Source organism: Chlorocebus sabaeus, chromosome 10, assembly GCF_047675955.1.
Source record: "Chlorocebus sabaeus isolate Y175 chromosome 10, mChlSab1.0.hap1, whole genome shotgun sequence".
NCBI classification, from domain to species: Eukaryota; Metazoa; Chordata; class Mammalia; order Primates; family Cercopithecidae; genus Chlorocebus; species Chlorocebus sabaeus.
In genome coordinates, this window is record NC_132913.1 from 78,710,893 (window position 1) to 78,736,462 (window position 25,570).

Genomic DNA, 25,570 nt, shown 5'->3' on the forward strand with positions numbered 1-25,570 from the left:
CAGTGGGTGGGTGAAGGTCCCTCTCTTTGCCTAGATCTGTACCAGTTAAATCGACAGACAGTACAAGCAGGTAGGATTCACAGTGTCAGTGTTACTGCTGGGAAAGCTAGATTAGAGAATTTAGCTTGGACCCGGTGCCATACAGCTTTCAGCTGGTCTGTTCTGAATTGCACTTACTCGTCCAGTCCCAGACAGAGTGCTGGACACCGCAGGCCCAGTGGTGCATCCCCGTGTCCTGCAAGCTCTCCCCGGGCAGAGAGAACTGTGTACTGACGGGCAGCTGCTGCAGGAGAGAAATGGAGCCTTGCTTGTTCAGTGACCTTCCTTCTGCTCTCACCAATCAGAGAGGCTGCTCCTCTGCAGGCTGAAGAAGCTTGCCTCTGAATACTGCTGGACGGCTGACATGCCTGTTCCATGGGCATGGGCAGGATATGGGCGATTTTCATTTAACTATACTGGTATTGCCTATACATTCTCAGTGCACCTGGCCTTTCACAGGAACATCAGCACTCTTAGGACACTTACCTTGTATTATAAGAAGATCTAGAAACTACAGATGTATGGTGTGGTCTCTGATGCCTAATTTAATACCCTAATTTAATGTAGGATCTGGGTACTGTTTCAGTTCCCATTGCTAATTTCCAGAATATTATGGTAAACAGGTACCATAATACAGAACATGTATTCACTCGCTGCCTGGCATCTAGTCCTCAGGTGGGTGGAGTGAGGTTTAGTACTAAAGACTGATGTTGAAACCAGGGTCAAGGATGGAGAGGTCAGGGCCAAGTCCAGTTCTTGCTCCCACGGGGTAAGGCCCACGTTCCTTAGTGTCCCATTGGTCTGGGACTGTCTCTTGGACTCTGCTTGTATTCTCAGGGGCAGAAACAATGTTTAAAATATTTTCAGGAATTAACTGAGTGAGTTTAAAATAGATCTGAGTTTCTTGCACACCGTCCTGGCCTAGGTTGGTACGTCATTATACGTATGTTTGATACAAGTATTGCCTCTACTAATGAAATCAAGAAATTGGCTTTAATACCACATTTTCTTAGAATACATAGTTCTGAACGCAAATTTACTTTTTCAGTGTTTACTGACTTGGTTTAATTTGTGGAAAATTCTTTGATAGAAGGATGATTACTGAAAGAGCAGTCACACTTGGAAATCAAGCTGTGTTTTATACCACTGAGAACCTGATAACCGTGATAGAAGATAAAACTTTTTGTAACTCAGAAAACTCACTGTTTTTATTTTTATTTTTTTAGGTCTGGTGTGGAGGTCCTATTTAATGAATTAGAGATTCCTGTGGAAGAATACTCCTTTGGTAGATCAAAGATTTTCATCCGAAACCCAAGAACAGTATGTAACCAAAACCTTTGCATTCTGCACTTAAGTTGGAATCATATAGGAAAGTTCTTAAAATATGTTTAACTTTATAACATTATGTGAGAGGCTACCATGAATGTCACAAAACACTTGTGTGTTTATCTACAAATAACCAAGAGGCATGGACAGGTAAGGGGTAGTGGAAGAATGTGTACTTTTTATGAACCATCAAAGTCTTTGCCCTGACAGAGTTTACAACACTTAAGAAATCACAAAGAAACTGTTAGGACAACAGTACAACGTTCGTAGCAACTCCAGGTAAATTCAGTCTGTATTTGTAATACCTGAATTATACGTTAATTTTAAGAACTACAGCCCTATTATTTAGAGACACAGGAAAGCACTAAAATGAAAAAAATGTTTTAAGTAAAAAAATACTTCCACCTTATAGAACCCCAAGGAAATCTTTTTGTCAATGAATAGATGAGTGTGAAGTATAATGAGTATAGCAGGTGACTGGTAATTTGGAACTGTTGAGATTTTGGAAAGTGTTTAATTCATTTAAGAGAGAATTTTCTAGCATCTGCCTTCCATTAGTAATTTGCATCCTCATAGACTGTGTGAAGGTAAACTTAAGCTCAATTCAGCCCCTCTCTGATTTGTCATAAATTCTGAATCACTGGAATAAAAATTGTAAGTCTTTCATGAATTCATCAAAATAATTTTCTCACGGACCATTATCCATATCACGTATAATGAATATGGTTATTCAATTCTTTTTTTTCAATGTAATTGACTCCAACATGATGGCATTTTTGTCTCTTGAAAATTCCTTTCGGTGTGTGCTGTGAGGTTTCAGAGGATTTTTAATAAGACCATCTATCATTTCTTATTAGTTATTCAAATTAGAAGACCTGAGGAAACAACGCCTGGAGGACTTGGCCACTCTCATTCAGAAGATCTACCGGGGGTGGAAATGCCGCACACACTTCCTGCTAATGAAAAAAAGCCAAATTGTGATTGCCGCCTGGTATAGGAGATATGCGGTAAGAGTCTCAGTCATTTTAAATCAGTAATAACAATGCTCATTTGCCAACATTTATTATGCACTTACTATGTATGTGATTTTTACACACTTAATTCTCCAGACAACTTCATGAGATAATGAATGTTCTTAATGGTTCTTTTTTTTAAAGATGAGAAAACTAAGACACTAAGCTGTTAAGTAATTTGCCCACAGCCACATAGCTATAAGTAATTTGCCCACAGCCACATAGCTATAAGTGATAGAGCTGGGATTTTAATCCAAGACAGTATTAGAGCTCAAGTTCAGTGTACCACACTGCCTTTCACTGATCTAGCTGTATTTGGTTGGAAATACATTTTTAATTTGGTCATCAGATTGGAAGAGACAATGTCCTTTAAACTTTTGGTTTGGTTGGGCTAGTTTTTCAAAGTAATTGGCTATTCTTGATTGTAGCAGCTTTGAAAGTGGCTTTAATTCCGGAAAGCTAATGTCATGTTTTTGTAGATTTCTGGTGTTGGTTAAAGGATTGCGTTCTCTTTAGTCCTTAGGTGTCTGGCTCTGTTAACTATAGGGGAAAGATTCAATAATAAATAATGTTTACCTAATTAATATGAAGTTTCTTTTTGGCATTTCCTTCCTCACTTGATTGTAGAGGTTTTGCTGAAGGCATACCGCAGGTTTGAGAGAAGCCTGAAGGTTTGCCTCAAGGTTAATTGAAACTTGGGCTGTGTTCTCACAAAATGGATTAGATTTGCACTCACATCTCCTTTCTCATATTCTTCCTCTTTTTCAGCCATAAAGAGACTTTGCTATAGGACTGTATATAATCGAGTCATAATTTACGCTGACGTGTTCTCACATAATACATTTTGGTTTATTATTTCCAAGTTTTACAAATTATTGAGGTACTTAAGTGATTAAGCTAAAGAAAATCAGCTTGAGAGTATCTTTACAATGGCTCATGCTAGTTAAGATTATAACCAGCAGTATAAGTCTTAAAATATTAATCTGCCCAGCCATGTGAATGATAGAGTCATTCATATGCATTCTGCAAAGGCACTTTGGACTGTTATCACCCAGCCTGGTGACCGTGGAGTCTCCTCTGTACACATAGTAGCATCCTTAACTCTGCTGCAGATTCATAATGCTCTGTTTTCTGTTTGGCTGAGAAAGGGAGGACCAACAAGTAAGCAGTCCTCAAGGAGCCCTTTTTATAATTTCTTATTTTGAGGTCGTTAAGCAAAGTTTACAAGTGTGCTGGATTCATCTGTCTTGAATTCTACAAATATTTTTAAAACATGTTAGCAAGGTGGACAAAACAACCTAATTCCTGACTTCCTAAAGCTTATATCTAGTGAAAGACAATATGCATTTAAGCAAACAAATAATCAGAACAATTATAGACTGTTGTAAGTGCTAGGAAGGAAACAGAGAACTGAGATAAAGAATAATGGGGAGGCGGGATGTGACCTAAGAGTGGTCAAGGAGAAACTTCTGGGAGGGGCCATTTGATCAGAAGGATGAGAAAGAACAGGCAATACCAAGAACTAGGAAGATCAAGTATTATTTGTACCTTTTCTCCCAATATAAATCTTTAATATCACCAGATTTTAAAATGTCACTATGTATCATTAGTTCATGATGTCAGGAGTTATAAGCAATATTAGTTTGTAGAATGAAAACTAAGAATAGCCCCAGTTTTAGAGAATGCATTAACTTTGCTCTAGTGTTACATCTCTTTCAAAATTTGAACTACATACCTCAACCAGTTCACTGCATGTTACTCAAGCCAGTGATTAAACTCATTATTTTCCGTCAACCAGATAACTCAAAAGATTTCTTGAATGCTCCTTTTTAGTTGCTGGTTACTTTTAAGTTATTCCATATTTTGTGATATTTCATGTTTCCTAGAGATGAATTTTCAAGTGAGATGTAGTTATTTTCAAGACATTTATGAATTAAAAAAAAAAACAAAACACAGAGGTTACCAAATGGATGTCAGAGTGATGGTCAGATACCATAGCTGTAGGTTGTTCATACATCTGTGGAATATTACTCTGGGAAGAATCCTAGAGATTTTCCATCTCCTCATTTAACAGCTGGGGAAACTGAGGCTCAGAGAAGGTGAGTGCCTTGTCTGAGGTCCCAGGATCCTCTTGGATTTTCTCCCTGGCATCCTTTTTTTGGTCCTCTGCCCATCTATTGATACCATCACCCATTACCTCTGATTTTCCAAGACAAAGCCTGGAAGCCTGGGAAGGCATCTCCCGCCTCAGAGAATGGGGGCTGAGCCATCATCTAGCACTTCTAACATGAAGGATTCATAATGTGACTTTAGTACTTTGAAATGCTGTGAATTTTCATCAGGGATGCCCATGTTTCAGTGTATATTCCAAAGTGAATACTGTAAAAGCTCACTTTTCTAGGGAGTATTCCAGCAGCCTCCACTCCAAGGCATCAGCCCTGGAAGTAAGAAAGGCCTCTGGGCATTGAGCTTGTTGAGCCAGAGCTGGGAGCCTCACTAGGTCTTCTTTGACCTTCCCCACCTGGAAGTAAGCTCTGCTGCCTCTGAGCCTGCCTCTTGTGCTGTCTGTGCTGTCTCTCCCAGGGTACTGTTTATCCTTTATACTGTTGACTTGTGTCCACTTCAAGTCCTTGAGGGCAGGGATGGAGTCAGATGCACATTTATATCCTCATGGTTCTATTAAAAGGCTTTATGCATAGTGGAGGCTCAATATAGAAATATTTAGTTGATTGATAGCAGTTTACTTAAATTTTTAGCTGATTTTCCAGCTTGAGGCAGAGTAAAAGTAGCAAACCTAAAAGAAACTAGGGAGGTTTAGAGGTGAGTCCAGTAAGTAGCATGGTGAGAAATGATACCAAGAAGAGAGAACACTCAAAAGCAGATGCAGAACTCAGTGAGTTTTCATTCAATATGCATTTACTGAGGATCTGCCATGTGTGGAACCCTGTATTATAACAGCATGAGACGAAGAAAGTAATGATAATAATGCGGTGTCCTGAGTCATTTAGGAATTATTTTATTCAGCATCCTTAAGGCATACTTTGGATTAACTGTAATAATATTGGATTGTTTAATATTTTGGTTTCTTTATGTATTGGTTTCCAGAAGGAGTATGGATAATTAAGAGTCAGTTAGACAAAGTGAGCAAATACCCTTTCTCGGTCCTTGTGTGCGTTACAGATATGTAACTACGACTGCCAATATCTTCCCCTTTTATCCTACAGCAACAAAAGAGGTACCAGCAGACAAAGAGTTCCGCCTTAGTAATTCAGTCTTATATCCGGGGTTGGAAGGTGAGTTTAAAAGAAGTATGCTTTATTTATTTGGGGTTTTCTGGTTTTTCACAAAGGATAATGTCTTTAGGCTCACCCTGCAGGGGAGGGCTCCTCTGTCTCCTGCCTTGCCTATAAACAGTCAGATGGAAAGAATAAATATTATGGGCCAAACAGGGACCCTGGTGACCATGTCTTGGCCACTTCCTTCTAACCAGCTTTCTTTTTAAGTGCTTTGTTCTCTAAGCAGGAAGTCCTTGAAGTAATACCCGTACATGATTTCAATATCCCTTTGCCCCATGTTTTTGAGAAAAGCTGTAGTACAGAAGGCTGTCTCACAGCCTTTGGTTTCATACTCAGAACCCCTACCCCAGTGACTTCCATAACTGTCCAGTAACCATCTTGCAGGCTTGCCATCACGACTGAAAGATCCTGAGATCTGGCTGGGACTAGTGGTGGGGACATGGGGGAGCCGTCACAGTGGACAGCCTGGTTCCAGGTCCTTCCTGCCAAGGCTTGGTTCAAGGGTCAATGAACTATGGGCCCCAGGCCAAGGGTCAATGAACTACAGGCCACAGGCCAAATCTAGCCTGCTGCCTGTCATACAACCTGCAAGCTGAGAATGGTTTTTATATTTTTAAACCGTTGTTTTTAAAAAAGGAAAAGATGATGATTTCATGACATACGAAAAGTCTATGGAATACAGATTTCAGTGTACATAAATAAAGTTTTATTGGAACACAGCCACATTCATTTATTTCACAGATTGGCTGGCTGCTCTAGCACTACAGTGGTATAGTCAAGTCGAAGCAATAGACTGTGTGACCTTCAGAGCCAAAAGCACTTTACAGAAAAAGTTTACGGATCCCTCATCTAGGTCAGCGATACTTCAGAGCATGTTCTGACCCTCTTCCTGTGAGGAGATTTTGTGGCATGGTCTGAATCCAGAGGGGTAGTGCCCAGGCCTGGAGCCCTTTCAGAGAGTAGCCCCTTGGTCCCGAGTCCAGCAACACTGACTGACCTTGCCCAGGCCCTCGACAACTTAAGGGCTTAGTATTTGCCCTACGGCAAATGGCAAAACACAAATCTGAACATGTAGAGTAAGTGAAATTGCTGCCTGTAGCTTCTTCCTTGGCCTCATGACTGGACCCTGGGGCCCCGTTTGTAGGCTAGGGACCTTAGAGGAAGGACCCAAAGTCCACCTTCAAACCAGGTGTCCTCCTGGCCCCCATACAATCAGTTTCCAGCAACTAATGGAAAGAAACCGCTGGTTTGGGATCAATGAGATTATTTTGGTTTTGCAGTTTTAAAAATCTCTTGAGGCCGGGCGCGGTGGCTCAAGCCTGTAATCCCAGCACTTTGGGAGGCCGAGACGGGCGGATCACGAGGTCAGGAGATCGAGACCATCCTGGCTAACACGGTGAAACCCCGTCTCTACTAAAAAATACAAAAAACTAGCCGGGCGAGGTGGCGGGCGTCTGTAGTCCCAGCTACTCGGGAGGCTAAGGCAGGAGAATGGCGTGAACCCGGGAGGCGGAGCTTGCTGTGAGCCGAGATCCGGCCACTGCACTCCAGCCTGGGCGACAGAGCGAGACTCCGTCTCAAAAAAAAAAGAATTAAAAATAAAAATCTCTTGAATAAGAAGGACAGCTACAGTTACATTCCAGGCAATAATAAGGAAAGAGATACAGTGGCCTTCAGAGGATCATTGGAATCCTCTGGCCACCTTCTGAGAACTATTTCATCCCACAGATGTGTGCCAGCTTATGGTGCTGTAGTCAGATTTTTCCTATTGTGTATCAGGGCATGGGAGGCTGCTGTTCCAATCACGTGGAAACCACACTGTCATGCTTGATGATGTCTTCATTGTCCACCTTCTCGTAGTCAGTTTGGGGCTAGTCACCTTCACCTTCTTTAACCTGTGATTTTTCACAATATCGTGGGTGTTAGGACAATCATCTCTTCAGGTTTTTTTTTTCAAGTCACTGTCAATTCCATTTTTTTAAACATTCTCTCTTTTGGGTGATTCTGCCCTTTAGGCTCGAAAAATTCTGCGGGAACTGAAGCATCAAAAGCGCTGTAAGGAAGCAGTCACGACCATTGCTGCATATTGGCATGGGACCCAGGTAGGCCAGAGACCCCAAGGAAGGTGGTGGGTCAGCAGTAATGTCATGTGGAACCATGAACCCTCGGCTTCAAGGGCAGAAAATGTTTCACTGGCTTGAGCTACTGAGCACGTGTTTGCCTCTTGCTCTTTCCAACATTTTGTTGTGGGGTGGTGGCACATGCTTTTGCATTTACCATTTGGTGGTGACTAGTGTCTCTCTTTTTCTTTCTTCATTGAAAACCAGCAGTAACCTTTCCTGCCTTAAACTTTTCTGTAACTCCTTTTCAAATGCATCACAGGCGCGAAGGGAACTGAGACGGCTGAAGGAGGAGGCTAGGAATAAACATGCTATTGCAGTTATTTGGGCTTACTGGCTTGGATCTAAGGTACTTGATGCACATATCCCAACACTCCATCCGGGAATTCTGCAATAATCAGTCCTTATCTCTAGACTATTAGGGGCTGAATGACTGCAATTAATAGTGGCTCACACTGGTGCATGTCCTAGCCGCCAGATTTAACACACCTGGAAACATTAGTTCAGTAGTATGCACAGGAAGCTTAGGCATGCGTAGGCCAATGAAACTAATTGCTTACTAAAAAGGCACTAGTACCATTGCTCTTTAAAACAAAACAAAACAACTCTTAAATAACATGCATGTTTAGGTTCCCCCCTCCCCACTGATGAATGCTAGCAGTTTTTTAGAGGTTTTCTGGAGGGGTTGCGCATGTTGGGAATGTTCAAGTTTGGGCTTCTATCGGTCTCTGCAACATGTTGACAATGGAAATGCCTCTAACATATGTCTTTAAAAAATTAATTTATGAATGAAATTTTTTTTTAGGCTCACTGTGGCAGCCATTGATTATTATAAGCAAAATATTACATGTGCAAAGAATTATCATCTGTGATTTAACAGAAAACTATGTTCATGCACAGCTAGCTATAATTGCCACTGAAGAATCCCAGGAATTTCAGCATCAGCTGTTTGTTTTCAGAAACAAAGGCCTCCTGAAATACTCTCACTAATCCCCAGGCATAGTCGTGGGCTCTGTGAACATTTCACATACCCCAAGGGACAAGATTTTTAGATGTTTTTGTTACTTAGAAAATCAAAGGTCATCTTTGCTAAAAATGTGTATTCCAGTTAGAAACACAAACATCAACAGAGTCCTGTGTTTTGAAGTCCACCTTGTCAACATTGTAAGCCGATCTTGTGAGAAAATGAGGAAAGTCAACATCTGCCTGCATAAAGAGCTTAATTTGCCAAAAAACTAACCCAAGTTGTTCATTTGTGCTTTTCCTGAAAAATCTGTGAAGAACAAACTTGTTCCTCTAGTCAACTGCGGGAGATGTTGTAGCAGAAGCAAAAGGACTCTTAGATGGGTCTTGCTAGGATTTCTCCATCCAGTGAGTTCATTTCCCAGTCTCAGTACTATAATATCTTGAACAATTAGTGCCTATTTATATCCTTTAGAATAGCTTGTCTAAGATTATTTTTTCCCTAACAGTAATTTTTAAACCTATAAGTTTAACCTATAATTGCTTCAGTCTTCAGTATATTTCACTTTGGGGACCTTAGCTAAAATTGAATTTTTATACATGCCACTTTTCATTTTTTGACTAGAAGTAATTTTTGAGTTTTGTTAGTTTTGGTTTTTGTTTGCACTTCAGAGAAATAACCCTTTTTTCCTCCCAGTTTTCTAAATGATTGTTCACAAGAGTTATCTTTTTATCTATCCAAAGGGATGAACTCAGACAGGAGTGCATAGCTTCTTCAGCCCAATGTGCTGTCAGCAAGGGGGAGTGTAATGACGTCATTAGGGCTGTTACTCAGAGTTTGAAGGCTTTCATATGGGAGTGAAAGGGTGTAGAGAAGGCAGCAAACAGGGAGAGAGAACAAGGAAGAAAAAAGAAAAAGAATGGAAGTAAGGGGTGGGAAATGATTACCTTGGGAACCACACAGATTGCCCTCCTCTGGAACAGAATCTCAGTGCACTGAAAATACAAGCGCTGCACCAGCCTGGCACCAATTCTTTGGGTTTAAATTATTATGCACTGTTCCTCTGTCATTCTGAAATCCTTATTCATAAATTGACTCTTCTGTTTGGTGGGGTATCTTTTTCTGGTCATTTGTGCTGTCTGCATTGGGCTGTCTCTTTTGTTTACTATCTAAAACATTCTAGGCTCGAAGGGAATTGAAACGCTTGAAGGAGGAGGCTAGGCGTAAGCATGCAGTTGCTGTCATTTGGGCTTACTGGCTTGGACTGAAGGTACTTCCTCAACCACTTGTTTCTGTCCAGGGTGAACTTCATAAAGCCTGGCACCTACTAACCCTGAGAAAACGATTGATTATGCTTGCTGATGGTCTGCACAGTCTTGTAGAATGTCATCTTGCTTAATGTTTTACCTTTTTCAGAAGAAACCTATACACTAATGTTTTTTCTGATTTTGTGATTTCTATTTCTTTAAATAATAGGTTTAATGTAATAGCAATATGGCATGTTTTATTCAAGATACTATGTTATCAAAGTTCTAGTTTGTTATCTTTATGAGTGTAAAGTTGTTTTTTAAAAATCTATGAGACACAGTTGCAAGAGTTGAGCTAAAAGCTACCCTACATCCACATTGAGCAGCCTAGGGATGCCAGGCTTTTGTTTCCCTTTTTATGCCAATTCTGCCCCAGTAATGGCTGCCTGGAGTAGAGCTTTCTTCAGAGCGACCATTGTTCTAATTGTTCAGTATAGGAACCAAAGGGTCTTGCATCACTAAGCTTACAGATTTTGATTAATGAGATCAGAGATTCAGAGACTAGTGGATCATTCATGTTAAAGAGAACCTCAAATTCAAATACCTTGTGATTATGGCAGGGTTTATTTCAAAGTGTGCTTACTATAGTAGGGTACACTTATGTGTCCAGAACTACACATAAGTAAATAACTCCAAGCTCTGAAAAGGCTTCAGAATATTCTTTACGCCATGTAAGGATCTGGTCTTCCAAATTCAATAATTAATCACCATAGGAAGCCATCCATATTGCCTTTTTGGGATAATTAGGCCCCTTTTGACAGTATTTCTTATCATTGTTTTTACTTTAATCCTACGATATTTAATCTTACTCTAAATATTTGAATATTATCTGAGAGATCATTGACTCTAAATCTGAACAACCATTAGAAATATCCCTGAATCCTGCTTTGAATAATCTGCATTTTTTCCTGCAACTTCAGCCTATAAATTTTAGTAAATTATCCTTTTTGATTATACTGAGTATTCACCAAGTAATATTTGAAGTAATGAAGAAGTAACTTAAATATGAATTTTAACAGATGTTCTGTTCGAAGAAGTCCAAACAAGCTCTATAACCGGTTTCTTTAAAGTCAAACAAAAGTAAACATTTTCCCATTTAATTCACATCTTCTAATTTGCATTCTAATTTTCATAACAGGAAGGAAAATTAACATTGAATCAGGATTTTTACTCTATAAAATGATTTCCATCAGTAATATGTTTATCTTCAGTTTTCTGGGTTTAACTGCATATGATTTCAGAACATTTTTGCATTAGGGGTGTGCACTAGCAACTTACAAAGCACAATCAGTTTGTAGGGGAATATTATTTTAGCAGAAGCTAACTGGGCTTACTCTAGACATAACTTTTTTCCTCTCAGTCTCCAACAAAACAGAAGTACTTTACTATATTACCAGTATTGTTGTATGAAATAAGATCAAACTTACTTGAAGTCTAAGAATATAATAATTTTGTATTTTTTTTTTTTCTAAAAGAGAATCATGGTAATATGAATGATAGTTTTGCCCTCTCAAATGATTGACTTTTCTTGTGGAAATAATTACAAAGTGCAGTGAGCCTTTTTAAGACTCCTATTTCCCCCAGGGGGCACCATCATATATGCCAGCATGTTGTCACTGGGCTTTAAAGGTCTGTAGTTGTATTTTGGGAGAAATAACCTGCCCTGTGGAATATCAAAATGCATGTAGCAATGAGCTCAATTATAATGGAGCTCAACTAAATATAGTAGGACTTCAGGTATATTTTTAAGGATATATTCTTATGTAACTTCATTTGTCTGCCTTCATATGCTATTATAATTTCAGGAGCCAATTGTTAGGTAACATTTTTCTTCTCCTTGTCCCTTCTCACCTTAGTTTGAGATTAGAAATGTTTGTGGATCTGACAACTCCGTGGCTAAAAGGCAAATGGTAATCAGTAACTAGAATATGAATACAGGCATACCTCAGAGACATTGCAGGCTCAGTTCTAGATCTCTGCAATAAAGTAAATATCACAATAAAGTGAATCACACAAATGTTTTGTTTTCTAGTGCAAATAAAAGTTATGTTTACGCTGTCTCTACTATAGTCTATTAAGTGTCTAATAGCATTATGTCTAAAATGCCAAAGTACATACTTTACAAATACTTTATTGCTAAAAAATGCTAACCATCATCTGAGCCTTCAGCAAGTTGTAATATTTTTCCTGGTGGAGAGTCTTGTCTTGTCTTGATGTCGATGGCTGCTGACTGATGTGGCTGCTGAAGGTTGTGGTGGCTGTGGCAGTTTCTTAAGACAACAATGAAGTTTGCCACATAGATTGATTTCCTTTCCTGAAAGATTTCTGTATAGCATATGTTGGCATTTGATAGCATTTTACCCAGTGTAGAACTTCTTTCAAAATTGGAATTAATCCTCTCAAACCTTGTCACTGGCTTTGTCAACTAAGCTTATGGAATATTCCAGATCCTTTGTTGTCATTTCAACAGTGTTCACAGCATCTTCATCAGGAGTAGATTCCGTCTCAGGAAACTACTTTCTTTGGTCATCCGTAAGAAGCAACTCCTTGTTCATTTACATCTTATCTTGAGATTGCAGCAATTCAGTCCCATTTTCAGGCTTCACTTCTAATTCTAGTTCTCTTGATATATCGCCACATCTGCAGTTACTTCCTCCACTGAAGTTTTGAGCCCCCTCCAAGTCATCCATGAGAGCTGGAATCAACTTCTTCCAAACTTTTATTAATGTGGCTGTTTTGACCTCCTCTCATGAATCTCGAATATTCTTAATGGCACCCAGAATGATGCTTCTTTTCTGGAAAGTTTTTAATATACTTTGCCCAGATCCACCAGAGGAATCACTATCTGTGGCAGGTATAGACTTACCAAATGTATTTCTTAAATCATAAGACTGGGAATTACTCCTTGATCCATGAGCTTGCAGAATGGATGTTGTGTTAGCAGGCGTGAAAACATTAATCTCCTTGTATATATCCATCAGAGCTCTTGGGTGACCAGGTGCCTTGTCAGTGTGAATTAATATTTTGAAAGCTATCTGTTTTCTGAGCAGTAGGTTTCAATATGGGGCTTAAGATAGTCAGTAAACCATGCTGTAAGCAGATGTGCTATCATCTAGGCTTTGTTGTTCCATTTATGGAGCACACAGGCAGAGTAGATTTAGCATAATTCTTAAGCTGTAGGATTTTTATAAGGGTAAATGAGCATGAGCTCCAGCTTAAAGTTAGTAGCTGTATTATCCTCTAACAAGATAATCAGCCTGTCCTTTGAAGCCAGACATTAGCCTCTCCTCTCTAGCTATCAAAGTCTAGATGGCATCTTCTTCCAATAGAAGGCTGTTTTGTCTACATTGGAAATCTGTTGTTGAATGTAGCCGCATTCATCAGTGATCTAGCTAGATCTCCTGGATAACTTTCTGCAGCTTCTATATCAGCACTTGCTGCTTCTTTCCTTAACCCTCATGAAGAGTTAATAAACTTTTCTTCTGCAGCTTCCTCACCTCTCTCAGCCTTCTTAGAATTGAAGAGAGTTAGGACATTGCTCTGGATTAGGTCTTGGCTTAGAGGAATGTTGTGGCTGGTTTGATCTTATATCTAGACCACTAAAATTTTCACCTTATCAGCAGTAAGGCTGTTTCACCTTCTTATCATTTGTGTGTTCACTGGAATAACACTTTTAATTTCCTTCAAGAATGTTTCCTTTGCATTTATAACTTGGCTGTTTGGCACAAGGGTCCTAGCTTTTGGACTGCCTCAGCTGTTGACATGCCTTCCTCACTAAGCTTAACCGTTTCTAGCTTTCAATTTAAAGTGAGAAGTTTGTGACCCTTCCTTTCACTTGAACACTGAGAAGCCATTATAGGGTTATTAATTCAATATTAATTAATTTCTATATTGCTGTGTCTTGGGTAATAAGGGAGGCCCGAGGAGAGGGGGAGAGATAGGAGAACGGCCAGTGGGTGGAGCAGTCAGAATACACACACTGTCTCTTAAGTTCACCATCTTACAGATAGAATAATAATGAAAAAGTTTGAAATATTGTGAGAATTACCAAATTGTGACACAGAGACACAGAATGAACACATGCTGTTGGAAAAATGGTGCCAGTAGGCTTGTTTGATGCAGGGTTGCCACAAACCTTCAATTTGTAAAACCTCAATGTCTGCAAAGTACATTAAAATGAGGTATGCCTGTAAAAGGAAAAACTACCCATATGGTATATGTTACAGTTTTTAAACCTTAATAATCTTTAGATGTAGAGAATGGGTCTGGTGCGCAAATGCTCAGGGACCGGGTTGGTCACACAGATGAAGAAAGCAGCAGATGGGAGGTGGATCAGGAGCAAGGGGGACTTGTGTAGTTTGGAGCATGCATGTCTCATCTAAAGGCAACAGCAGCTACTTTAGCCTCCCTGGCCCTTATTTTATAGGACTAGGCCTCAGTGTTGCTAGATCTTAGACAACTTTAAGAGAAATCTGCAGTCTGAATTATTATATTAAGTTCTTAACTTATAAATATGCATACAAAACATTTATCTATAAACTGAATTTGGTTAGAAGATTACTGGCTTACATCCCCTAATGTAGAAATATTTTGAACATGTGCAGTTAAACCTAGAAAACTAGAGAGAAAACAAAAAAGATATGTAATGTCTGAATTATTCAGATAGGCTAATATTTTGCTAAATTCTAACTCTCCCATTTATATCTGGATGGTAATAAATAAAGATATTTTTCCCTCAGTTTCAAAATTTAACTATATAATTTATTCCTTTGTTATGCAAACACTCCACTTTGTTACTCTTATTTGTTAGACATTAGTATATGAAGTAAATATGACAATGTAGCAAGGAAAAAATGTGTGAACTAAAACTATAATATGATGTTTTAAGTGCTCTGATAGCATTAAGTATAAAGTTTGGTGAGAGTAGAGATGATAGAGAAAAATTAATGCAATGAAATGGAAGGTAATGGTAGTTTCAAAGCTTCTTTTTAAATTCTTATTTTTAGCCATATTCAGTTCTCAGTGTGTAGTACTAAAGCCTTATCTTCTATGCAAGGCTTTTGGAAACTGATACAGTTCTTCAGACATTTTTTTTTTCTGTTTGCCTTTTACAAAACAATCTGAATAGAACATTATTTTATATAGTTTTTAAATGTATTTTAATTTGGGATGAGTTTGCAGCTGTGCCTGTAAAATGTTTCTTGTCAAATCATCAGATTCTTCAGAAACTACTAAGAGGATTTAAAACATCAGTTCATTCTGGTTTCATCATTTTACATCTCTCAATTTCTTTCTCTCTGACTTAAGATCCACTGTGTGAATGTGCTTCAATTATTGTACTAAATCCAGAAAGGACACTTATAAGTTGACTTGTTTGACACTTTTTCATTTTTAATAGAGGTGTATCATTATGCATCTGTACCAGCCACACATTAACCACTGCAACCTGCGTCTTCTTTTTAAAGGTACGTAGAGAATACAGGAAATTCTTCAGAGCCAATGCCGGAAAGAAAATCTATGAGTTCACGCTTCAGAGAATTGTAAGTTGACACTTTATGTGTGTGGCTAATTAGCATTATGGAATTACCCACTTAATATCACCAACTCCATAAAATGTGCCTTTTCTTAAATAACAGACGTGACTTTTTAAATAATAATTAAATCATAGCTGTGACACTGAGAGTGAGTAATCTTTTGAAATCGTCTCCCAAATTCAGGTAGAATTGTGTCAGAAAGAGTTGTTAGTGGCCCGTATATTATTAATACAATGTTTGTCTTATTTGACAGAGAGAACTTTTGGGGGAAAGTAGACCCAAGAAAGCCAGGGCCTTACCCTGTGAAACTGCCATGAGCTGTGGCAGGGCAAGGCTGGCAAGCAAATTAGTGGGGAGAGGGGTGACCGGGAGCCAGGCTGTGCAGCCCCACCCGCAGGGACTCTGGAGTTCTCCATCTTTCAGAGAGGTATATGTAGTGCTGAACAGACCACAAACTCTGGAGTCGGCCTCCACTGCCGCTTAGAGACTTGTGACTTGAGCAAATTCTAACTTCAGTGAACCTCATTTTCTCATCTGTAAAATGGGGATAATAGTGGCACTAGCCTCGTAGAGTTGTTGTGAGGATTAAAATGAAGTAATGATAGAGTGCAGGGCTGGGCACGTATCACGTACTCTAGAACAACACTGTCCAGTAGAGCTTTCTGCAGTGAGGAAAACGCCCTGTAACTTTGAGGTACAATAGAGTAGCTGGCCACTAGCCTCACGTGGTTATTAAGCACTTGAAGTGTAACTAGTGTGACTGAGAAACTGGATTTTTAAATTTAATTTTAATCACTTAAAATGTAAATATAAATAACCTGTGTGACTAGTGGCTGCATTTTAGACAATACAGCTCTATAGAGCCAACTGGCATTAGTATTAGTGTTAATATGAGTGTTAGCATTAGTATTCCTCTTTTCTCTTAACCATTTGGTGGAACTCATGTTTCCCCAACCAGTATGAAAGAGTGGAATAGAGACTTCACAGGTGAGTTACCATTTTATAAATTCCAAAGTTAAATAAATTCCATGATCGTCTGGTTTATTTGATCATGATGTATATAAAACAATGTCTTTTGTGGTATATTTTCCTCACGTAGTATTTTCTGTCAAACCCAACACAGGTGCAAAAATACTTCTTGGAAATGAAAAATAAGATGCCTTCCTTATCTCCAATAGACAAGAATTGGCCCTCAAGACCTTACTTATTCTTGGATTCTACTCACAAGGAGCTAAAAAGGATTTTCCACTTGTGGAGGGTAAAAAATGTCATGTTACATCTTTTCAGAGACTTTCTTATTTATTTTGAGTGTTTGAAAACTTACGTAAATTCAAAACTGTAACACATTCTTCCTTTGCCTCAAAGAGGATTTTACTTGAGGACTTTGGTGATTTTCCCCCATGCACCATATTGAGTTTCTATGAGAGCCACCGCACCGGCCCAGGCATTCCCTGTGCAGTCGCCTCTCGGCCCTGGCTGGAACGGAGAGCACAGGGCTGCGTTTATCTTTCCATTCCAGGTTCCAGCTGCTCTCAAGTAGTTCAGTTTTTTGTTCATGTGTTTTTCTCTTTGTCTAAAGGAATATGGTAGGACAGAGAAATCATAAAATTCGGACACCTTCAGGCAACATAGTTAAATCCTGCAGATTGAAGAGTTTACTGTATCAGATGTACAGAACACATAATCAGATAATCCATGTGAACACACACACTTTGATGGGTGGGAAAAAAGGCTTTTCCCTATACCTAAAGATAGTAACACATCCTCTATCTAAATTATAGGGAAGCTGGAAATCTGTTTTATATTGCCTTTTTTTTTTAAGCTGTCATTTTATATGAGAATATGGCATGTAATTTAGATGTTTCCCAGCATGGAGCACGTGGGGCACTTGTATAGATGTTGACCTTATTTTGATAACCTCGTCAGTTGATATGTGAAATGTTAAATATATGCAGTTATCAGATGTAATAAAATCATTCGATGGAAGGGCATGTATTTAGTAGATGAAAGCTCAGTGCATACATCCTCCAGGAAACTTTCCTGCCCAGCAGGGTGGGCTTGTTTTTTATCAGAGTCATATATGTATAGAGTGACATTGTCACTGATTAGCTTGATAAGTGGTACCGTACAACATAAGGAACTGGATTCTGACTTCTGTTCTCTAACAGCCAATTTGGCGAGATTCATGAACCTCCTAATGGCTTGTCTCCTTTTTTGAGTCTAACCCAGAAACTGTTTTCAGAAATAATGACAGGGAGCTCCCAGTGCTGGGGATCTGCACCACCTCTGCTCTCCCCTGGCTTCGCGATCTCACCCATTCCTCCATTGGATTGGAGGTGGGAGATGAGGGCTGTTTATTCCTGAAGGGAGCCTTTCCATGGAAAAGGGTCAGCAGCAGTGCTAACATTTCTTCATGCAGTTATTTCAGTAGCACTTGACCCCACCTGTAACTGAATTTCTAGGAATGCTCGTCTAAAAAACCTGGCCCTGCTCCTCTGGCCACTGTCTCCTCTCATTGCAGCTTCAGGGACAGAGTGAAAGGGGATATCTCAGGTCCCTCGTCCCTATTGTAAAATGGTAGTGGGGGGATTTGGAGCAGTGGTTTTCAAACTGTAGGTCATAGCATATTTGTGGGTCATGAAATCAATTTAGTAGGTTACTACTAGCGTTTTTCAATGAAATGCAGTAGAATAGAAAATAGCAGAGTGTACAATATATAGAAAAGATTGAGTATTGTTTTGTGATGCTTTTATGTCAATATTTTATGTGTATATGTATGTGGAAATGTGCTTAGTGGATTGTGATGCACAATATTTTTACTGTGAGTCTCTCTAGAAGAGTGACAGCCGCAGGACAAGAGGATTTCCAAGGACTGACATAGTGGGAGGAAATAGTACTTGCAAAGCCCATGCCCGCTAGACCCTGGTGTGTTTTGAAGAAGCATCCCAGGTTCTGCAATACAAATAATACTCTGACATTTTCCAAGACAAACTTTTTAAAACCCACAAGGGAAAAATGTTTTTGGCCTTTTTAGTGAATGTTTTGTACACTTTCTTCCTTACTCTTCTTGCTGGTAAATTGTCTTAGCATATTTAAGAATGAATAATGATTTGTTTATATAAATGATGTTTTGTTTCTTTCTTCTCATATCTCACAGTGTAAAAAATACAGGGACCAATTCACAGACCAGCAGAAACTTATTTATGAAGAGAAACTAGAAGCCAGTGAACTCTTCAAAGACAAGAAGGCTCTATACCCATCTAGGTATTATGGCTTTGCTTTACCCATAAAATTGAGGATTTTCAAAGTTTCTCAAGTATATTTGTACGCCATTTTGCGTGGTGTTTGATTTCAGTCTTAGATGTGCAATTTTTAGTTCTGTGAATCATTTTATAATCAGCTTGATGTAAACACATTTATTTGAGCCATGGCTTCTCTAGTGCAGTTTAATGAAATGAGGTTACGATTGTTGGTTTCGCTCCATTAGCATTAGCTCAAACACTTTACTAAATAATTAGAAGTCATTTAACATAAAAATTATATAGGCTGTTAAGATACGTTTGCATTGTAAATTCCTGCTCCTTTTCCATAGTTTTCAAAGACTTGCCAAATTTCTGTTGGCAATATACTTTAATCACCATTCCAGTCTTCCTGCCATAACAAGCAGGGTCAGAAACTCATTTGTAAGGTAAATGAAAGAGCGAGCCAGGATAGTACTTTTCGAGTGTTGCTTGAGCACTGGTCCATGGTGCCCTTTGGTCTGCTAACTCAACGGATATGACTTCTGTGGCCTGTACAGCACGTTCAGTTCCTTTATTTTAGACACCGTGGACTCAGAAAAAGAAGGAACATCAATCCCAAGTTCAGCAAATGAAGTCCTTGATAAAGACTATTTATCCAAATAGTCTTATATCTCCTGCATTCATCATTTCCTCCCAGCGTTCTTACCCCATTTTCATCTGGTGTTTATAAAAAAAGTAGATTGTACGATTTCAAGCCAAATCTATAACAACGTTAAGCTTCTCCCAAAGAATGGCCTCGAAAGAATGTATTATATGCTGAGTATATTCACGTTTATTACATAAATTATGTTTATGTTCTCTGTGACGTTATACACATTTCAAATATCTTCCTTTTAAAGGATTAAATGAACGTACATTGCCAGACTCACTGGGTTTAAATATTTTAAATTGTACAACTTCCTTGGTTAGCTGATGTGGCTACTTGAGGTGATATATACTCCCTTAAGTCAAACATAGTGTCTGAATCCAAAGTTGTCCAAAGTGCCTGTTATATAAAGCATTTTCAAACAGGAGAATTTGTCTATATGCTTACTTCAGCAACTAATTTTATTCAGCTTTAATTTATACATTTTTAAATTAGAGAGTAACCTTCTTAATGAGCATTTCCTGTGGATGACTCTTCAGAAACTACAGGCTGGAAAATACATCTTTGAGGAAACAGTTTAAAAGCCTGTTAGCATTTTTATAATTTAAAACACATTTGAATAGGAACCAAAAAAAGTTAACTTCAAGCCAAGTCCTTTTTGGGTAGTCTTATCAGTTTTCAGGGATAGTGGCACACTCACCCCACAGCAGTGAGAGAGGTGGAATAAATAACTTAGCCTCCCACCACCCTGCCAAGTGGCAGCTCTTATGGGAGTTGGCCTTTTATATCCTGAGAGCTGTGAAACGCTGACCACCTACGTGAATTTTTCTTCCCTGATCCTCCACCCACAACGTAAGCATTTAAAGTTGTATTTGCAAATTGCCAGAACTTTGTAGCTCAAAATGAAGCTTGTAGATCCCTTGAAGCAGCAGTTTTTCCTTAGTGCCTTTGATGAAGCTGTCCTGAAAGAGTCCCCCAGCAAGTCTTTAGGGAAATTGACATCTTAGTAATAAGTGCACTGTTAACCTCTTACAAAAATTTATTTGGGAAAAAAAAAATTGCCCTTATTCTGAATGTTTGCTTTGGTTATGCCTGTCCATTTAAATGCATATTCTAGGAGAAGAGGCTTGATTCTCCTTTCATATACAGATGCTGCTTAACTTATGATGCAGTTACACACATCATATGGGTTATGAGTGATTTCTGTGTTGATTGTTCCATGTGATAAGATTATTATCAAATTCCTGCCCACCAAATGCCATGATCACCTCAAAAATATATTTGAAATAGGTTTAAGGTTTCATTTCCAACTTATATTTAGGACAGATGCAAGTGTAATGTACAAAATAAATTGAAACCAATTTTTATGAAGTTGTCATATGTCATATGAAGTTGAAAATATAAGTTGAAAATACATTTAATACACCTAACCTACGGAACACGATTACTTAGCCTAACCTACCTTAAAACCATGCTCAGCACACTTACATTAGCCTACAGTTGGCTACAAAATCATCTGCAGCCTACAAAATCATCTAACACAAAGCCTGTTTTATAATAAAGTGTTGGATATCTCATATGGTTTATTGACCACTGTACTGAAAGTGAAAAACAGAATGGTTGTATGAGCACCATTGTAAAGTTGAAAAACCCTAAGTCAAACCAAGTCAGGGACGATCTGTATTGCCTACTTAGAACCACAGTTACATGTTAATATTAAGTGTTCTATAGTTTTCTTCTAAAGTGATTGCCCTGAATCTATTCTTTCCCAGAAGGCCTATTGATTTTCTTATTCTCTGCAAGAAATGAAATTTTTCTAGAACAGGTGACGGTAATGATTTCAGCTCTTTTTTCACTGCCACATATTGTTTGAAGGCGTTAGTAAATCCTTTGTGAGCAGCTGTTAACTTTATATTAACAGATTAGAAGAAATTGCCTTTTCCTTCACATGAGACCATGTACTTGAGTCTTAGCTATTATTCTTATGAGTGATTTCTATCTTGGTTGTTCCATGTGATAAGATTATTATCAAAGTCCTGCCTACCAAATGCCATGATCACCTCAAAAATATATTTGAAATAGGTTTAAGGTTTCATTTCCAACTTATATTTAGGACAGATGCAAGTGTAATATATAAAATAAATTGAAATCAACTTTTATGAAGTTATCAGCTATTCCTTAGAATCAAGTGATCTGTTTCCTTTTTTTAGTAGAACTTTCATTTGAAACTATTTCTAATGTGCAGGAATTTTTTTCCTGTAGTGTTGGGCAACCATTCCAAGGGGCTTACCTGGAAATCAACAAGAACCCCAAGTATAAGAAACTCAAAGATGCCATTGAAGAAAAGATCATCATTGCTGAAGTCGTGAACAAAATTAACCGTGCTAATGGGAAGGTAAAATTGCTAACCTTGAAGACTGATAAGAAGTACCTATTACTTGGGATAGTCACCCTGTTTTCTGAATGTAAAAATTTGCATTTCATGTTCTCAGTAGAGTTAACTGTGAAGGGAGCTATTTCCCCTTGCCTTTAAGCTTAGATGGAATTTTGCTTGTTCTCTGACATTTTTATAAAATAAAACATATTATTTATGTTCCTTACTGTGTTCTTGGTTTACATAAGTATGTTTGTTGAAGGATATTGTAATAAAACATGCATTTTTGCAAATGCCTTAAACTCATAGACCATTTTTGAGTATTTTTGATCATTGGTTTTATACTATTTTCTATTTTGTTTTAGAGTACATCTCGGATTTTCCTCTTAACAAATAATAATCTCCTTCTTGCTGACCAAAAGTCTGGACAAATCAAGTCAGAGGTTCCCTTGGTGGATGTGACCAAGGTATCAATGAGCTCACAGAATGATGGCTTCTTCGCCGTCCACCTCAAAGAGGTAAAGGTTCAACAAAAGATTTTCTGCACTTCATCTCTCAGCCATTGATTTTAAAAATTTCCATATCTGACTAATCCTATGGCAGTTTGTATATCTGCCTTGCTAATTTGCAAATTTTGGATATTCGCCCCTATGTAAAATCTCAGGCTCGGTTTTTCAGTAACTGAATAAAGTTAATCACTTTTATTGACCAGTTTACTTCACTTTTTGAGACTAATACATAGGAATATCAAGATGTTTTAAATCTTGTTTTCTCCTGTTTTTTCTTCTATGTATGAACTTAGTAAATGTCTTAATGTTCATCTCTAATCTGGGGGTTTATATTAAAGGATACAACTAAAATAAAAGAGTTGCCAGTTAATTTTAACCTAAATAATTTTTAGTGTTCTGTGCCTTTAGCTTAACCAGGACTCCTGGCTTGGATGCAGTGGTTACGTGTAGGTTCTGGAGTTGGTCTCACTCACTTTATGATGATTTTGGCCAAGGCATTTAACTTGTGTGTGCCTACCTACTTTTTGTCATCTTTAAAATGGGGATAGTAAGAGTGCCTACCTACTTCATATAGCATTGTTGTAAGGATTAATTGAGACACTGGAGGAACAGGGCCTGTCACATAACACATAGTCACTGAGTAAACAAAAGCTACCAAATATTGATCATATGTAGGAGCATGTGTCTAGCTGATAATGTCACTCTCTGGCCGACCCTAAGCTTAGAAAACTCCCCAAAGCTTCCCTTAGCCTGTTTACCCTGCTTTGGATCTTAACTTAAAGGGGGCATATCAAATGCTAGGACAGTGATTCTCAACCTCAGTGACACATTTAAACAGCTTGGGAACTTAAAAAATGCTGATGCCCAGGCCATACCCCCATGCAATCAAATTAGAATTTCTCAGAAGGGGGCACAAGCATCTTTTTTTTTTTTTTTCTTTTTTCTTTTTTCTTTTTTTTTTTTAAATAAATAAACCCAGATGATTCCCTTGCACAGCTAAGGCTGAGAGCCACCGGGATATTTGTTGGGATATTTGTTGGAAGTGTTGTCGTTAGGGATTTAACCAAATCACTGAAAAGTGTTTTAATCAAGTCCTTCAGAAGAGTTGCAGGTTAGGTCCATGCTCCTCAAACCTGAATGCGTAAACCCGTACCTGGAGGTTGTGTTGTGGTTTCATATTCACTGGTGCTGTGGTAGGGCCTGAGATTCTGCTTTTCTAGCAAGCTCCAAGTGATGCAGATGGTGCTTCTGCTGCATCCACCGACTTTGGGTAGGAGGGGGTTAGGTAACCTTACTAAAGTGCTCTGAGCAAGTTGGAAGAAACACTACTTTTGTCATTATTGTTTACCTTGGGAGAATGGATTCCAGGATCTGATGTTTTAAAGAGACTAAATATGGTTTTAGCCAAGCCTGTAAATATTGACCTCCTAAGGTATCTTTAATTATGACCGACTCTTGGTTTGTCCTTGCAGGGCTCAGAAGCAGCTAGTAAAGGAGATTTTCTCTTCAGCAGTGATCACCTGATTGAAATGGCCACCAAGCTCTATCGCACGACTCTCAGCCAAACCAAACAGAAGCTCAATATTGAGATTTCCGATGAGTACGTTCATGTATTGTTTGAAAACACTTTTTCTCTTTCAGCTTTCTTGCTTTAGTTCTGCTCTCTGATCTCATTCATTAATACAACTACTTACTAAGTACCAGGTACGTGTCTAGTAGTAGTTCCACATGATAAATGGGCAGTGAATGACACTGGACCAAGTCTTCAACCTCATGTACCTGACATCCTAGTGGAAGAGACTACTATATACAAATAAAATGATGAAATAGTTGATAAGATTTCAGCTAACAACAAATGTTTATGGAGGAAAAAAGGGGGTAAGAGTCAGAGACTAGGCCAGGCACAGTGGCTCACACCTGTAATCCCAGCACGTTGGGAGGCCGAGGCAGGCGAATCACGAGGTCAGGAGTTGGAGACCAGCCTGGCCAACATGGTGAAACCCTGTCTGTACTTAAAATACAAAGGATTAGCTGGGCATGGTGGCAGGTGCCTGTAATCCCAGCTACTCAGGAGGCCGAGGCAGGAGAATCTCTTGAAACCGGGAGGCGGAGATTGCAATGAGCCAAGATCATGCCACTGTACTCTAGCACAGGTGACAGTGTGAGACTCCATCTCAAAAAAAAAAAAAAAAAAAGCGTCAGAGAGTATTTTTGTTAGGGAGGTCAGGGAGGTCTCTTTGATGTGGTGACATCTGAGACTGGTATCAATTTGAAATTTACTTCTTCAGTTTCTCGTTACGGTTCTGATTATAGAAGCTGATTATTTGCATACACGTTGGGGCACCCCCTCATTTACTCAATCTGTCTGTGTAATCTGTCTAAGTGTTTTGGACAAATCTGAGTTACTATGTTGATTATACTTAATTGATTACCTTTCAATAGATTGTTTACCTGCTTATATACTTCTTTGCATGTCTAGATTGCTCAGGAAATTTTATTCTTTTCTAATTAAGAATTTCTAGTCTATTCTGTTTCAACTCTTCCTAAAAGTCTTTCTAAAATAAATTTACACCCATTTCTGCCCCTTTGTATTACATCAGACTCTCTTTGATATGTTAGGATTTTGCATGCTGTGGGCTTTTCTTAAGTTCTCATTGAAGTGTTTAGATTTGGGTGGGAGGTTGGGCTTCATACTCTATATTGGAAATTGTTGTTTGGACTAAATAACTTTTCTTGTTAATGAGACCTTTCTCATAAAACAAAGAATATTAGGAAAAAAGATAATAGTTGATGTGTTTCAGTTAAGGATTTAACATGTTAGGGCCTATTACAGCTTTAAAATCCCTTTATAATAGTTGAAGTTTCTCATAATCTGTGAGAATGGGCTTCGTAGGGCTGCTAATTCCCACTCATCATGGGAAGATCATATGTATCCCAGACAGCAGAAGCTCCTCAGTGTACAGACGAAGCAGTCTCATAGTTGTCCCACGACGTGAATAAACTCATCTTTACACAGAAGCGAAATCACACCAACATCCAGACCACAAAGGACTGCTACTTTTAAGCATTTCTCAAACCAGGATTCTAGGAACATTGCTCATACAGAACACTAATAATGATGCACTGTGAAGAAATTGTTCTCTGATGGAAATTTAAAATCTTTCTTCACTACATCACTTCTCAGAGTCCCTGAAATCCTG

The 25,570-nt window shown here is 38.6% G+C and overlaps 1 protein-coding gene across 5 annotated transcripts in view; it reads left to right on the plus strand.

Annotated features, from left to right (window-relative positions):
• Nucleotides 1-25,570, plus strand: part of MYO1B (myosin IB) — a 178,389-nt gene that overhangs the window by 144,801 nt on the left and 8,018 nt on the right. For 2 of the 5 annotated variants that reach the window (XM_007965683.3, XM_038000622.2), the window contains exons 19-30: nucleotides 1,266-1,359; nucleotides 2,223-2,372; nucleotides 5,603-5,671; nucleotides 7,690-7,776; nucleotides 8,057-8,143; nucleotides 9,942-10,028; nucleotides 15,531-15,605; nucleotides 16,723-16,857; nucleotides 18,757-18,863; nucleotides 21,750-21,882; nucleotides 22,227-22,379; nucleotides 23,843-23,970. In XM_007965683.3, coding sequence (XP_007963874.1) covers nucleotides 1,266-1,359; nucleotides 2,223-2,372; nucleotides 5,603-5,671; nucleotides 7,690-7,776; nucleotides 8,057-8,143; nucleotides 9,942-10,028; nucleotides 15,531-15,605; nucleotides 16,723-16,857; nucleotides 18,757-18,863; nucleotides 21,750-21,882; nucleotides 22,227-22,379; nucleotides 23,843-23,970 — 1,305 coding nt within the window. The remainder of the gene's footprint in view (nucleotides 1-1,265; nucleotides 1,360-2,222; nucleotides 2,373-5,602; nucleotides 5,672-7,689; nucleotides 7,777-8,056; nucleotides 8,144-9,941; nucleotides 10,029-15,530; nucleotides 15,606-16,722; nucleotides 16,858-18,756; nucleotides 18,864-21,749; nucleotides 21,883-22,226; nucleotides 22,380-23,842; nucleotides 23,971-25,570) is intronic. The other 3 variants (XM_038000623.2, XM_007965686.3, XM_007965688.3) reach the window with 3 other exon arrangements.